The following is a 16,958-nucleotide window of genomic DNA, read 5'->3' on the forward strand; positions in this document are numbered from 1 at the left end:
AAAAAAAAAAAAAAGACAGAAAGAAATACTGCAAAATTGAACAATATGAAACACAGGTGGCTGGTCCTAAAAGAATAGGTTCTTCTCCTAAGACCAGCCCTCCTCTTTCACCTCAAGTTCTATCCTATCCTGTTGACATAGATCCAGGAGAAATTTTGTTCTCTTTCAGGTTATTTTAAGTTGCCAAAAATGGTTCTTGATCCCTGTGTTCCTGACATGATTGGATCTCCTGGTGGGGACCTCTGAATTCTAGAAATTGAGTTTAGAGGGAGCTAAAACCAAGTAAGCAGGAGCCGGGCTCAGCCAACTCAGGTGGAGATCTTAGAAAAGGGTGTTTCTAGGGCTTGAATAAACTTCCAGGCTCACCTCTTACTCTCACAAGTGACGTCCCACCCACGGTGACATATTTTTACAATACCCATCAGTTTCATTTAATGTCAGGAAAAAACACCATGTTTTAGAAATGCCCTTCATTTTTGTCCCATGGATATTTTGTCCCAGGATATTTGTCCTATGGAAATGTCCCATTTTTGTCCAGAAGGCAGAACCCTTAGTCCTTCAGTCCAGCCTCCTGGTCACTGATGATTCCATAGAGTAGGGGCTGTTGCCTAAGCTGAATTAATCAGATTCTTGCCAATTTCATGTGCCCTGGAGAGGGAAGCTGCCCATTTCTGGGGCAGCCATAAGAGTGTATGTGAGCCAGACATGATGGCATGCCTGTAATCCCAGCATGCAGGAGGCTGAGACAGGAGGATTGCTGGGAGTCTGAGGCCAGCCTAGGTTATAGAGTGAGTTCAAGGGCAGCCTAAAATGTATACTGAGACCCTGTCTCAAAAAAGAAGTGTATGTAAGAACAGAGGAAACCAATTTGCTGAGAGGAGACTGGAAGAGATGTGCAGAAAAATGCAGAGGCAAGAATTTCTGAGACCCTAAGAGAGAGCAACAGGAGGAATCAACTCTGACAGTTTTCTATCTTCAGAGTGCATCAACTATACTTTTTTTTTTTGTACTGGGGGTCGAACTCAGGACCTTGCACATGTGAGACAGGTGGCAGCACCACTGTGCTAGATCCCTGGCCCTTCATCAACTATACGTACTGTGTGCATGTATGAGCTTCCCTGTCTTTTCCCACTGCAAACTACCTTTCATCAGGCTCCCTTGCATGCGTTTATGTTTCTTACACTTATAAACCCTCTGCATAGAGCAGATCCCATATGTGCAACTACTACTTTAACTGTTTTTAAAAACTATACAGTATTAAATTATATTCAACTGGATTGGTTACCAACTTTACAAACAAACAAACAACATTGAGTTAGAAGTAGTTTGGCCATGGGACAGAGCTTCCAAAGTGCTTCTGAATTAGCAACTGAAAACTCCACATGCCCTGGAGTTAGACTATTACTATTTATTTATTTATTTATTCATTCATTCATTCAAAAGTATCCTGCTGGGTGTGCTGGTGCCCCCTGGTGTGCGGCCCCCTGGGGCACTCAGGCTGGGCAATTTTGGGGAACCTGTCTCAAAATGAAAATGGCTGAGGATATAGCTTACTGTGAAGGCCCTAGGTCAATCCTAAGTATGGCAAAAAAAAAGAGCATTTAATAAATATCAAATAACTACTATATTCCAAATTTATACTATGTACTAGACATCTGATGGGAGCTAAAGAAAGACTCTATTTATATTTATACGAAATTACTTTCTATTAGGTTCACTTTTCCTTACATATAAACTTACAGATTAGAAAATTGAAGCTCAGAAGGGGTTAGGGACTTGGCTCTGGTAGAGCATTTGCTTAGCATGTGCAAGAGCCCAAGTTTGAGCCCCAGCTCCACAAAAATACTGAAGCTCAAAGAAGTCAAGTAGCCTGCCCAAGGTAATACAGTCGTTGGTGGCAGAGCAGGGATTTGAACTTGGCCTGCTTGGTGCGTTCACTCATATCTTAATCACCACATCATAAGGACGCTCAGTACAAATACGCAACACCCTAAAGTTGGGGATGAATCTGCACCAATTCTGGCTTCACTTGGGCCTAAGTATATGCAGCCAGTTTCTAAGGATAATCAAAGAGAGCCTCATCAGCCACCTCTGGTGCTAGGGCAGTGCTCAGAACTTAGGCCTGAGGTATTGGAAAGGCTCTGCATAGCCCTTTGAAGTCCCCACTTATAAATCAATCTGCTGAGCCATGTAGAGACTCCTGTGAGGGATGCCTGTTGTCTCACGGATAGCTGCTTGGCCAGCGCTTGCACCCCAGGGCTGCCCTGCCCAGGGCCTGCATCTTCTGACAGTGCTCTTGATCCTTTCTCTTCCAGGGTCCCCACAGCCAGCTTCTCTGCTTTAGAAGTTTTCTTACACCTATGCCTTCCTTTCCACCCCATGTCCTGCCTGACTGCATCATAGCCCACTGGGATGATGCTGACAGCCTCTTCATGGACCTGCTGGGACAAAATTTCTTTCTCAAACCGGGCATGGTGGCGCACGCCTGTAATCCTGGTACTTGGGAAGCTGAGGCAGGAGGATCGTCGTGAGTTTGAAGCCAGCCTGGGCTACATAGTGAGTTCAGGGCCAGCCTGAACTACAAAGGGAGATCCTGCCTCAGAAAACAAAACAATTTTTTTTCTCATAAATTTATTCTCACAACTGCTACAACCAGCTTTCTAAAATACATACTTGACTATGTTCTGTTCTTCCTCTAAAAGCAATGGCTCCTTTTGAGATGTTACTATTTGCAAAATCTGTATAAAGCATATATTGGAATGCTCAGCACTAATTTGCAAATTTTCTATAAATCTAAAATTATGCCCAAACAAAAACATTGTTTAAAAAGATAATGATTGGGGCCGGGGATTTAGCTCGGTGCTTCTGGTGCCTGCCTCAGAAATGCAAGGGCCCAAGTTCGATCCCTGGTAACAAAAAAGAAAAAAGAAAAAAAGATAGTGACTCAACATTCCACTTACCCTAGTAATTCAAGATACCCTGTCAAACCCCTGTCCCCTACCCTACTGCCTTCCTACCATCTTGAAGATGCCATCCTTTCCACTGGTTGGAAAGCTCTTCTGCATACACTTAACTTTCCGTCCCTTTAGCTTGACAGGCTCCTAGTTAGTACATTTATTTTTTATTCAGGTATGTACTATTTGACTATATAAGCACTTTAAAAACATCAATTTGTTATGTTTACAACAGCTCTATAGGGAAGCTACTATTAATAATCTATTTTTACAGATGGAGGAACCAAGGGACAGCATAGGGAAGTTCACTAACAAGCCCCAAACTATGGAGTTGGTATTCAAACACACACATCTGGATCCAGTGTCATCTCTTAACCAGTGCACTGTGCTGCCTTTTCAACTTCAGAGTTCAGCTCAAGTGTCACATCTCTTGGAAGCCTTAATTCCTTTCCAACAAAACCACTTTCTTCCCCACTCTAAGATTCCATGACTTTTTGTATATTCACTTGGTTTTTGTTCATTCAGTATTCATCAGAACATGTTTATTGAGTGCTTACTATATCCTACCATTTTTCTAGGAGTTGAGAATCTATTCATCTTCAACAATCTGCAGAAGACAATGCTGCAATTATATGTTGTTCTCTCTTCTCTTTACAGACTACTTTTTTTCTAGTAATGAGGATTCAACCTAGAGCCTTGCAAGTGCTGTACCATTTGGACTACTTCTTGAAGGTGTTAATCTTTTTTCTTTTTGTTTTTGGTACCAGGGGTCAAATTCAGGACCTTGCGCTTGTGAGGCAGACAGCAGCGGCACCACTGAGCTAAATCCCCAGCCCTTGAAGGTGTTAATCTTTACCTTTGTAACTCCTTTAGAATCTTGCACAGTGCCTGGAATGAGGTTTGTCCTCAGTAACAGTGCTTTGCAAGAATAAATGAGTAGTTATCAAGAATTGTGATGACAGTAAAAATAATGTTAACCATCCAGATGAATCCAAAATGTGCCTACAACAGTGAGGGCTGTGGGCCAGCGGTTCCATGCATCATCAAGTGAGCCCTAGGCTGAGAAGCTCCTGGGCAGATGACTGGTGCCTTGTGCATATTGGCCAATCATGGTTGTCACCGCGATTATTTCTGCCATTAGTGTTGGTGCTATGCCACAGTGTGGCAGGTGCCAGCAGCAAGCTGGCTTGTCACACTTCCTCAAGGCAAAAGCATCATGAAAGCAAATGTTCCTCAAAGATGAGCAGCAAGGCGGACCAGATTTAGGCTGGGCTTTCAGCCTGGAGTCTGAGAAATCCAAACATCAGTTCTGGGTCACTGGGGCCAAGGCACAATGTACTCTTATTTCCACAATATATCGGGAGTTGGGCTCCAAGAAGTGGGATGGTATGACACAGGAGTCACTAGATTAAAGAACCCCAAACTAGAACGCTCATCAATTTAACCAGATCAGTGCCTGAGTGGACAATGGGGTGTTTTCCAGGTGGAAGTTGGATTTGCAATGAAAATGGAAAGGTAAGAGAGGGCTTAACATGGTCTTGAATTCCTTTGTAGTCCCAAGCCATGGAAAAGGAGGCACACCAGTCTTCCCGATTCTGTATAATCTCCTTGGGGATCAGAAGTCAGATGGCACAAATGATAGTTCTGATGTTTGTGCAGAATTCTCATGAGTCCTTTGTGACTTACCCTCAAGGATCCCAGAATCATTGTATTGAATGATTACAGGCTTCCTAGGTGAATGGAATTCTCTAAAAGTCGTTAGATCCATTCTTCTGCCTCTGGGCAAGAGGTTGAAACAATTAAAGGTGATAAATAACAATTGTTTGGCAGAGACATGCTGGGTTTTGGATAGTATAAGGTAGCAACAGGTCATGGACCCCTTTGGTTCCACTGGGGCTGTGTTAGCTCCTGTGCGACCTACAAGGAGAATGTTGTGTTTTTGGCCATCAGCAGATGTGACTATTCTGATCCCTGGGGGTAATGAAAAGAGTAGGAAGGTGTCATTTGTCTAAAATCCCCTGGGATGCCAGAGCCTGCTGCTGTAGACACCAGCCAACCTGGTGTTTGTATTCTTGGCCAACTACATGCCCCAGGGATGGCAAAGAGATTTTCCAGTGAGAGGTCTTCCTTTCCAGGTGCAGAAGCTGAGGACTGGAGTAAAAAACACAGTTACAGTTATCCCAACCTCTAGGCCTCAGATTTTCAGTGTAGCTTCTTCCTAAGGACTGTCTCCATTCCAAAACCTTATAAATGACCGTTGCATTTCCTTTTCCAGGGTCAGTAGTTGGGAAGCAGAAGAGAGAATTTGAAATTGGAGGGCTTTTCTCTTTTTCTTCCTGCATCTATTTTTCTGACTCTGCTTCTGTTACTTTCAGTTACTTTGGGTCAGGAAGGATATTGCCTATCAGAATATTTATTCCAAATCTACACAGTTCATTCTGTTTTTACGGTACTGAGGATTGAAGCCAGGGTACACTGAGCTACATCCCCATTTTTTATTTTGAGACAGGTTTTTGCACATTGCTCCAGCTGGCCCTTGAACTTGTGGTCCTCCTGTCTCAGCTGAGATTGCAGATGTGTGCCACCGTGCCTGGCTCATTTGTACTTTAATCTTTCCCCAGCTACCCCAAATACACCCACTCCCACCCATTCTCTCACTTCTTCTTTGTTCCATCTCTTCATTTGAGGGTTTGATGGGCTTCCCTCCTCCTACACATTGGTTTGGTCCCCTTCCTTTCCTCTGGTCTGATTTACCTTTGTTGTAATAGATTTCCTTCTGATGTGGTCTGGGACCTTCTGAACTGAACGATAGCTCTGATGGACAATTCTTACTGGCATTGCTTGGCCCTTTGTGTAACTGCTAGATGGCTCTGGAGATTGAAGGCAACCCTCATAGATAGTGAATAGCAACATATATTAAATGCCTACCGTAAACCAAGTACTAGGCTAAACATTTAGTTTAGTCTTATTTCATCCTTGCAACCACTCTGTGAAGTAAGTGCTGACATTGATAGCTCTGTCCATTTTATATTAAATTACACATTGAAATTCAAAATGTTGAGCATCTTGCTCAAGTTCCCCCACTAATAATGGCAGAGTTTGAATTCAAACTCAAGGTTGTCTTATTTTGAAATATGGCACAAAATTTTATCCACCACGTTGCACTTTCTGTCTAATTTGGAGGGATTACATTTTCTGGAACTGGACAAACATCACCTTTAAGCCTAGAGACAGTTTTATGGACCCCAAAGAGGTATATGTTTGAAAGATTCCTGACCTGATACAGAAAATTCTTGCACAGACATATGACAAGGAGAAGCCAGGCATGGTGGTGCACACCTATAACCCCTGACTCAGGAGGCTAAAGCAGCAGGATCACTGTAAGTTCAAGACCAGCCTGGGCTCCATAGTGAGTTCCAGGTCAGTCTCAACTACAAAGTGAGACCCTGTCTCAAACAAACAAAAAAAAAAGTGCCGGCTCCAGTATGGGGACGAAAAGATACACCTTGTGCAGAATACATCTATAAGAAGGGGCGGGGTGTAAGTCACATGACAAGAAAACACGTACCTGTAATGGATGTGAATTTTGCTCTACAGCGCTCGTGTAAGTGGTACATTTTTCTACCTTATCTAAACGTTGGATGAATCCTTATTTGCTCTGGTTAACAGAAATTTAATTTCACCCGGTGAAGGGGAGGAGATGCACCTCTTTCAAAGTTACACGAAGATTCTGAAGGGTGCACTGGCTTGGATTGCACTTCCTAGAAGCAGAGTCTGAGACAGGGATTCTTGTTCAAGGGATCTACTGGGGGAGTAGTTTTTGGAGGAAGAGTGTGAGAGCAGGATGAGACAGTGAAACATTGACAGAAACACTATCTCAGCTGATTCTCAAGAAAGCTCTGGAGCACAAATTGGACCGCAGAATCAGTTCCCCACCGAGTCAAGAGAATCAGTCGTTTGTATTCTTGCGTCCATTAGCTATTGATCAAGTTGGAATGCAGCCTCCCAGGTGAAGAGGATGACAACCCTCTAGAAAAGAAGGCAGCTATAAAATGTCAATCAATATAGCTGGAGGTAAGTGCAGGGATAGATTTACTACAGTCTGCTCCAATCAGCTTCACTCGCTTTTCACATTAAATTCACTACGTCTAGGCACAGCTTCTCCTGGGTCCTGGTGGACTTAGTTGACCTTCAGTTTTCTGAGAAAACTTATGAAAACAGATTTTGTGGAATGAAATGTAGCTTGTGCTACTACCTTTGGCTCTAGGCTTTGGTACTCATTATCTTGCTCTTCGACCACTCATTTTAGGTCCTCCTCTCCTTTGGCTTGCTTCCTTTTTTAGGGTCTTGTCCGTTGATCACTAAACTCTTATCAGACCATGGTTACTAAAGTTGCCCGTTTAAAGTTCAACTGGACACAAGAGTACTAAGAGATGTCCCAGTGGATCATGGGAGCTCCAGACATGTGCCTTTCTGCCTACATTATGAAACCTACCTCTTCGTGATGATTAGGATTACCAAATTGTTCATGCAGTTCTTGAGTACTCTGGATGTGCATGAACTTGATCTCAGACGCATCACTTCCATTTTATGATGGATTACTGCTGCTCCACTTGACTTTCTAACTTGGTGGGTCTGACATAACCCAGACCAAAAAAGGAAGGTCAAGCTACATGGTCATCTAATGTCCTACGATCAGACACTCAGTGTCTTTGGGGTTTGAGGTGCAACACTTCCGTTACAGATTAGCAGAAGGTCCCACATATATTGTTATAATAATATATAATATAATCTACACTATATAATAATATAATGTAACAATATAATGATGTTATATAATAATATAATATTTTAATATATAATGCTATAAAACTTTTCTCTACCAAAGACACTTCTAGTAACATGGGATCAGCAGGGTCAAAGAGAGCAGTATCAGGGTTGCTAATTTGTAGTCTGTAGCCGCTCCTGCTGCAGGGCCCCTTTTTGCTCTGGGCACGCTTAAAATTAGCAAGCAGTCTTTCCCCATGCCAATAGATGAGACCACCACTCAGTACAAACATACAAAGCTTAAGTGATTGCTTACTTAATTATATTCTGGTTTAGTATGTTTTCCACCAAGAAGAGCATTTGTTTGGGGCTAGCCTGGAATTCAGGCATCAGTGGATTTGGGGGGGGAAATTAGTGAATTGATATAATCTTTAGAAGTGTGGTTACTTGGATGAGACTGTTCATTGGTTGACATTAAATAATATGTTCCGCCAGGCATGGTGGCACACTCCTGTAATCCCAGCACTAGGGAGGCTGAGGCAGGAGGATCGCTGTAAGTTCAAGACCAGCCTAGACTACATAGCGAGTTCCAGGTCAGTCTCAACTACATAGTGAGACCCTGTCTCAAAAAAAACAAAAAAAATGTTCCTCAGAAAGTATTTAATCTCAATTGGTGGACAATGAGTACTTGCAGTTGGCCTGCAAAAGCATATTCACTGGTGAAAGTTGATTGATTAAAGGATGTTACAGCTGATTGTGTTAATTAATTGTTAGCAAGGGCATAGAATTTTTGATTATTGATTAGACAGGCTTACAGCAGATTTTGGCTTGATATAATGGCCTCAAAAAAGTCAGTTTTTTGTTTTTGTTTTTGTTTTAGTACCAGGGATCAAACTCAGCTCCTTGTGCTTGCAAGGCAGGCGGCAGAACCCCTGAGCTAAATCCCCAGCCCAGCATTTTTATAAGTGTAGGAACTATCATTCATTCATTTTTTTTTGAAACAGGGTCTCAATAAGTAGCACAGACTGGCCTTGAACTCCAGGTCCACCTGCCTCAGCCTCTTGAACACTGGGACTATAAGCATGTACCCCTATACCCAGCTTTGTATGGGAACTTTTAAATTCTTGGTTTTCTCTTTTGGTCTTCACTCAGCCAGGGCTATAGGAGAGACCTACATAAATTATCCAGATATTTACCATTATTACGATTTTCTATGAGGATGAAGTTTCATTTGGAAAGGGTTAATTTTAAGTGTCAATCAACATGATATTACCTTGTTTTTGTCTTTGAGTCATATATATTGAATTATCTATCAGGACAGTGGCTGCATATACTCATATGAAACTCTAGACAATAGCCATCTAATAATTGTGAGAAAATAAGAATAACTGGAATTATAAGAAGAATTTGTAAGGAACTTTGGACACATTTTCCAAGATTTCTGTCCTGACCAGGAAAGCATTTTTTTTTTAGACAGGGTCTCACTATGTAGTTGAGACTGACCTGGAACTCACTTTGTAGCCCAGGCTGGTCTCAAACTCACAGCAATCCTCCTGCCACAGCCTCCCAAGTACTGGGATTACAGGCATGCACCACCGCACCTGGCCCAGGAAAGCATTTTAAACAACTTCCTAAATCTATTTTAAATAGCTACATTATATTTTCCTTCAAATAGTTCCATTTCATCTGTGATATGAAGTTAGGGACCAGATGTCATGTACCTATTATATAATATTTGAACGCCTTCGTACATTTTTCCATTCTGTAAAAGGCCTTTGCCTAAAGACTTTATACATAGCAGCTTGCCAACAGGAAGATTTGATAAATAATTTCCTTTAGCTTCTATTTCTTACTATAGGTCTACCTTTATAAAAGGCAATTTTTCATGACAGCATCAAGGCATTAAGTGCATATATTTACTGTCTTGTTTTTAGCAATTTGACAGGCCTTGAGAGGGGTGCATTTCAGTCATTTGAAGTGATTTGGCTTCTGGAAGAGGAACTGGATTTGACAAGAAATTGGACTAGTTATTGTAGGGTAATTAGAATAACCCTGAGGCAATGTTGTCAATGTATATAGTGTTGTTTATCCCATGTGAATGCAAACTACTTCTGATTTTCCTTCTTGAATGATATGGAAAACAATGCACTACCAGATCAATGGCTACAAAAGATGCATTTATAGGGCCAGGGATTTAGCTCAGTGGTTCCGCTGCCTGCCTTGCAAGTGCAAGGACCCGAATTCGATCCCTGGTACCAAACTCCCCGCCCCCAAAAAAAGATGCATTCATGGTTGGATTATTCTGCTCTAGTAAAGATAACCAATCCAACACAGCAGAGGAAGTGGCATTTGTTACTGAGAGAGTCTGCAGTGGCTGACTGTCATCTGTGGTGATCCACTCAGTCTTTACATGGGCCAGATTGGCCAATTAAATGGAGTGATGATGGGACAATCACCATGGCATTCTTCAAGTATTCAAGGCTGGTGCCGGTTTCTGTGAACTCTCCTGTCGAGATCTGTTTTTTTGCTGCTATAACAAAATACCATAGACTGGGTAATTTATAATGAACAAAAAAAATTCTTACAATTCTGGATAATTCAAAATTGAGGAATTGTATTTGGTGATGGCCTTCTTGCAATATCATAACTTGGTGGAAGACATCACATGAGCAAGAGAAAAATGATAAAAGGTTGAACTCATTTTTTTAGGGGGAGTTGAAACAGGGTCTCATTATGTAACCCAGGCTGCCCCTGAACTCCTGGTGATCCTCCTGCCTCAGCCTTCCAAGTGCTGAGGAGATTACAGGCTTGAGCCAGCACACCTGACTCTCTACCTTATTCTTATCTCCCAAATCTTCATTCTCCCTTCTCATCCTCCTTCCATCCTGCCCTGTATCACCGTCATTCACAACCATTCCATTTGTAGGAATACCAAAGATGGGAAGATACTAAAAAGGGAATAGCTGGGTCAAATGGAACCTTTAGTTTTAGTTATAGTTGTTTTTTGTTTTTGGTTTTTGGTACCAGGGATCGAATTTGAGACCTTATGCTTGAGAGGCAGGTGGTGGCACCCCTGAGCTAAATCCCCAGGCCTAGTTTTAGTTTTTTGAGGAATCTCCACAGATTTCCACAGTGGTTACAGTCTACACTTCCACAGTGGACAAGGGTTCCTTTTCTCCCACAGCCCTGCCAGTATTTGTTACTGGTTGATTTCTAGATAATAGTTATTCTTTCTGAGGTCAGATGGAATCTCAGTGTTGTTTAAATTTGCATCTCTTGGGGAATTGGGGTGGGGGTGGAAAGGATAGAAGGGAAAGAAAAGAAAAAAGAATAGAAGGAGCCGGGTGTGGTGGTGCATACCTGTAATTCCAGCACTCAGGAGGATTGTTGTGAGTTTGAGACCAGCCTGGACTACATAGTGAGTTCCAGGTCAGTCTCAGCTACATAGTGAGACCCTGTCTCAAACAAACCAAACAAAAACAAAAACAAAAGAAACAGAATAGAAGGAAAAAATGGAAACAAAGCTTTTGTAAATAAGGAGGGGAAGAGAGGTTGAAGGGAAGAGAGGGGATGGGAAAAAAAGAAGAATCAGATCTATCATGTACAGGTATAAGTTCCCTATGATGAATGTTAAACATTATATAGATGTAAAATATGCCAATAAAAGTAATTTAAAAAGTAAATACCTTTATTAAGACACAATTAACAGGCAATAACATGCACACAGTTTGAGTTCTGACATATAACCACAATTAATCAATTCCAATACCAAAAAAACAAAAACTAAAACACCCACAATCAAGATAACAAACACATTCCTCTTTCTCCAAAATCTCTTCATGCTCACTGCATCTCTTTATCTGATCCTTCCTTTCCTTTCCACCCCTAGGCAACCACAGACCTTCTTTCTGCCACTATAGATTAGTTCACGTTCCTAGAGTTTTATATTAATAATATGTATACTATACTATAATAATATGTCTATAAAATAATAATATAATATATATACTATAATAATATAGTGTATACTCTTTTTTCCTGGCTTTTTCATAATTATTTTCAAGTGTATCAGTGTGGTATGCATCAGTGGTTCATTTGTTTTTATTGCTGAGTAGTATTACATCATATTCATATACCATGATGTGTTACCTGTTCACAAGTCTGACTTTCTTGTTTTCCACTTTTTGGATATTCCAAATAAAGTGGTTATAAACAAAAAGTGGTTATAAATATTCATGTGCAAGTCATTGTGTGTCATTAAATTTAAAGTGCATATCTTTTATGCAGTCTGTTATTAGTCATAGCTTTTTCATCTTATTTGATGATTTCTGGCTTTCAACTGTAATTTCTGGATCATTTATATTTATGTGATTATTATATGGTTGGATTTAAATCTACCATCTTGCCATTTGTTTTTCTTGGTCCCTTATTCTTTTTGTTCACTTTTTAATCTTTTATGTTTTCTTTTAGATTGTGTTATTCCATTTCAAATTTTCTATCAGCTTATTAGATGCAATCCTTTGTAGCACTGTTTTAATGGTTGTTTTTTTGTTTTGTTTTGTTTTGTTTTTTTGGTACCAGGGATTGAACTCGGGACCTTGGGCTTGTGAGGCAGATGGCAGAACCACTGAGCTAAATCCCCAGCCCTGGGGTTTTTGCATACATGTTTTACTTATCACTATCTACTCTCAAGTAATGTTATACCACCTCTTATGTAGTATAGCAATTTTATAACAGTGTATTCCAATTTCTCCAACCCAAGCCTTTATGCTTCTGTTGGCTTATTTTTACTTCTAAATATGTTATATATACATACATATATATATATATATGTATGTATATATAATGATTACATTATTTTTACTTTAAACAATCATATGTTAAAAACCATGCACACCCTAAGAGACAAAGCCTTTATATCTACCCATATATCTTTGCATTTCCAGAGCTGTCTGTGCAAACCTAGGTAGGCTCTCTTCTGGTCAAGAAAAATTCTCTGAATAAAATGGTAATTGTCTAAGAAAAAAAAAAGAAATAAGGAAGGAAACCTAAAAAATAAAATGGTAATTATCAGTTGTTATCAACTAACATTTATGAAAGCTGTACAGCAAAACACTTGTTCCTCAGGAATTTGAAGCCTTTAATAGATTTATACCTTTGTGATTGGGGCTTCTTGATGGCATTTCTGTGCAACTTTTAAAATTGGTTGTGTGTGGGCCAGGGATTTAGCTCAGTGGTTCTGCTGTCTGCCTCGCAACGCAACATCCCTAGTTCGATCCTCAGTACCCAAACATACAAAAAAATTGGTTGTGTGTAATATATTTCTTGGTCTTGGCAATGTCTGCATCATAACCCTGACTTTCTAATTTTAAGACTAAATTATTCTAAAACTTTAATTGGAAGAGGGATTCTCACTGACTCAGTGAAGTAGCACAAATTAGGTCTTGAAAACCCACTTTTATACTGACAAGAAGTTACAACAGCTCTAGTGTTATTTCACTATCAAGGCTTTCAAAAGTCTTGGAGAGGAAGAGGAAAGAGCCATGCTAAAAGACTGTTGGATCCTTTTTAAAAAGATTACAAAAAATATTTTTTTTTTGGTAAAGATAGCAGATCTCCCAATTCAGAGTGTGGCAGCTTTTGTGATTAAAAGTGCATACAAAGCAAAGGGTCTGGAAGAAAGCAGACATTTAGTGGAAGGGGGAGAGATAATTAACTCAACGCGAGGCCGAGGGATTTCTCTGGTAGTGTTTAAGAAAAGAAAATTTCTAGAATGATGGATGCAGCTGTGTTGTTAGAGAGATGGTTGACTTAATGACCTCACTGCCCCTGGCATCCACTCTGTGATAGATAGGTTGTCCCAAACTCCTCAGGCTCTGTTCCTTTATGGGCAGTGAGCTGGAAGGAACACTTACAATGAAATAAGCACTACAATTTCTGAAGAGGCAAATGAATTGCTTACTTGCATTTGGAGATATAATTGCAACTCTTTTTTTCTGTCTCTCAGACAGTTGTGGATGTCAAAACCTAGGCATAGAATTTTTCACTTTTTTTCAGAACTGTTGTGCAAATTTTAAAGGGATGGCTGGTTATTTTTTTAATTACAAATTACAAATAATGGTATGGGGTGTAGCTCAGTGGTAAAGTTCATACTTAGCATGAGCAAGGTTCTCATCTCAGTTGAATTCCCAGCACCAAAAACAAAAACAAAAACCAAGCAGTGTGTAAGGACTAAAAGTAGATCTGTATAAAACATAAAGTGAAAAAGTTCTCCTTTCAAATCACTCTCCAAATGACTACATATAACTTGCTATTAGAATATTTATAAACATATTTTTCGTTCATATTCAAATATTCAGGGCCAGGGATTTAGCTCAGTGGCACTGCGCCTGATTCACAGGTGCAAGGTCTGGAGTTTGATCCCCAGTACTGCAAAATAAATAAATAAACAAATAAATAAATAAATAAAATGGCATTGTGCAAAATATAGGAAAGTATTTTCACTTTCACTTAGTATATATTGCATCATAGACTATATAGGTATCATTAGATATATTTATTTCTCTTTCTAGTAGGAGTTATCAAACCCAGGGGCACTCTATTACTGAGCTACTTCTCTAGCCAACCCCCCTTTTGGAGACAGGGTCTTGCTAAAACACTAAATTGCCCAGGCTGGGCTTGAACTTGATTCTCCTGCCTCAGTCTCCCAGAATGCTGGGATTACAGGTGTGAGCTACCACATATAGCCTTTTTATTTTTTATTTTGAGGCAAAGTCTTGCTAAATTGCTTAGGTTGGTCTGGAACTTGTGATACTCCTGCCTCAGCCTCCAGAGTAGCTGTAATTACAGGCCTGCACCACTAGGCCCACCTGTTTCATGGCTGCATAATATTTTGCTGTATGAATATCATCACTTGTATAATAATTTCTCTATTTAGACATGTAAGTTTGTCTTCTTTCCATTATTGTTGCAGTGCTGCAACACTGAATATCCTGCAAGCAAATATTTGGGTTATATGTGCAAGTATTTCTTTGAATTCATTTAAAAGATTGTGTACACTAAAGCTGGGCATGATAGGGCATATTTGTAATCTCAGCACTCTGGGAGACAGGCAGGAGTTCAAGCCCAGCCTGGGCACCTTAGCTAAACTCTGTCTCTAGTTAAAAAAAATTTTTTTTAATTTAAGAAAGACTGAGGTTGTAGCTCCATGAGAAGGCTCTGAGTTTAATCTCTTGTAGCACAAAGTATATTGAAACATTTTTTTATTTCATTGCTGGAGATTCAGCACAGGGACTGGAACATACCAACCACATACTCTACAATTAACTGGGACCCTGGCCACATACCACTGTCCCCTGTGTAAGAATGCCTTTTAAATTACAGCTATCTATGTCATATATTGAAATATTCCCAATTTATATTTATTTCCAAGCACTAGAATGGTCATCATAGAGATTTGCGATATTATGTAGTCAAGTCTATCAAGTCTTTTCTTGTATTGCTTCTACCTTGTCATGCTTAAAACACATTATCTCCCAATGATTATCACAATATTTTTCTATCTTTCTTCTATTGTTTTTTTTTTTTAATTTGGGCTTTCACACTTACATCTTTAATCCAACCGTATATTATTTTTGTCAAGGATGCAAAGAGAGCTCTTCTCCAATCCAGCTTCTGGCAAGATTTTACAAAGCAATGAAGGAAATGTAAACCTGAAGGAGCAAGGGACTCCCACGTGTTAGGTAGGTTTACAAAGAGTGAGATTTTATCTTCAGGCGATTTTGTTGTTGTTGTCACTTTGGAACTTGCTATGTAGCCCAGGCTGGCGAGTGTTGGGATAACAGGCATGAGCCATCAAGCCCAGCATCAAGTGAATTTTATTTTAATTATTTTATTATTTTGGAGGCAGCTCTAAACGCTGCGACAACATAGTGAGACCTTGTATCAAAAAAAAAAGCCAAAAGACTTGAAAAGAGAGAAAGAAAAGAAAAGAAAAACAAAAAACAAAACCCAGGGTATTATAAAAGATAGAGGGTGACGAGTTAAGAAAACCCCAGCCACCAACTCGGAAGAAAATACGCTCTACACCACTCCCATTTTCCAACCTCTCGCGATAATCTTACGTCATCAGAGCGCCAGCGGCCCGGGCGTCGCGCGGCTTGCGTCACGCCTACCTAGGTTCCACTGTGCTGTCTCACCAGGGAGGCCGAAAAGCCGGCAAATCCCTCTGCTTAACCTGTGGTCTCGGGTCTCCCACTAACATGGAGTACCTCATCGGCATTCAGGGCCCAGACTACGTCCTTGTGGCCTCCGACCGCGTGGCGGCCAGCAGTATTGTCCAGATGAAGGACGGTGAGAGGAAGCAGGGGAGGCCCGGCCTGGCCTGGGTGAGGGGCAGCCGGAGGGTGTTCGTGGGGTGAGTGAGTCCCGGGGAGGTGCAAGAGGTGGAACCCAGCCTGCCCTGCCTGCATGTAGTTTTAGAACTGAGGAGCCAAGCAGACAAATGTGGCGTTTGTTCGTTCCGAGGTCAGTGCTTGGCGCTGGTCTAACTGCTTATTGCTAGGTGAGAGTTGTATAGGAGTTCAGTTTGTGACAATTTAAGCGTCCGTCGTCACCCAGCTCCCTAGACCTCTAAATCTCAGACAAGCGTCCGTCATCGCTAGGTATGAGGTTAGTTTGCTGGCGGTATAAGGGGGAATCCTGGGGAGAGTGAGACTGGCACAAGAAGATTGACATTTCCCTTCCGCCTCCCTTCCCAAGCCACAGCTCCAATCCTCCTTTTCTAAAAGTCAATAGCGGTCGGGTTTTCCTTATATCTAAGTAATTAGTGGAGTTAGGAGACTGAAGCCTCGACATTTACATGCTATATGACTTGGTACAAGTTCCTTTGCAGCGCCCAGATTTCCTCACCTGTTAGATTATTAATACCCAACTCAGAAGTTGTTGGGAGAATTGAGTTAAATGCTAATGCTTAGCACTTGACAAATATTTAATAGTAGTAATGCCAAACACCTGTGTATCGAGTGCCATTTTAAGCAATTTACATTAATTCACTTATCCTTTTGAGACAGGTATTATATCCCCACTTTGCAGAGGTTAGTTTGAGTCACGTTAGTTAAGAAATTTGTCTTAAGATTGCCAGGCATAGCAGTGCACGCCTGTTGTCCCAACACTTGTGGTGCTGAAGCAGAAGGATTGCAGTGAATTTCTAGGCCATCCTGGCCACATAGTGAGCGT

The 16,958-nt window shown here is 40.7% G+C and overlaps 1 protein-coding gene and 1 long non-coding RNA gene across 3 annotated transcripts in view; both read left to right on the forward strand.

Moving 5' to 3' along the window:
* The window catches only part of LOC104876981, a 3,980-nt gene extending 1,591 nt beyond the window's left edge, over window positions 1–2,389 (forward strand). Inside the window, exon 3 of the long non-coding RNA XR_784469.2 lies at window positions 2,316–2,389. This is a non-coding gene — a long non-coding RNA (uncharacterized LOC104876981). The remainder of the gene's footprint in view (window positions 1–2,315) is intronic.
* A 13,475-nt stretch (window positions 2,390–15,864) lies between these two features.
* Window positions 15,865–16,958, forward strand: part of Psmb2 (proteasome 20S subunit beta 2) — a 38,683-nt gene continuing 37,589 nt past the window's right edge. Inside the window, exon 1 of one of the 2 annotated variants that reach the window (XM_010645246.3) lies at window positions 15,865–16,073. In XM_010645246.3, the coding sequence (XP_010643548.1) occupies window positions 15,983–16,073 (91 nt within the window). In that variant the 5' untranslated portion in view covers window positions 15,865–15,982. The other variant, XM_033767447.1, reaches the window with a different exon arrangement.

The sequence above is a fragment of the Fukomys damarensis genome, unplaced genomic scaffold (genome assembly GCF_012274545.1).
Source record: "Fukomys damarensis isolate Sample0158 unplaced genomic scaffold, DMR_v1.0_HiC HiC_scaffold_23, whole genome shotgun sequence".
In the NCBI taxonomy this organism is placed as follows: domain Eukaryota; kingdom Metazoa; phylum Chordata; class Mammalia; order Rodentia; family Bathyergidae; genus Fukomys; species Fukomys damarensis.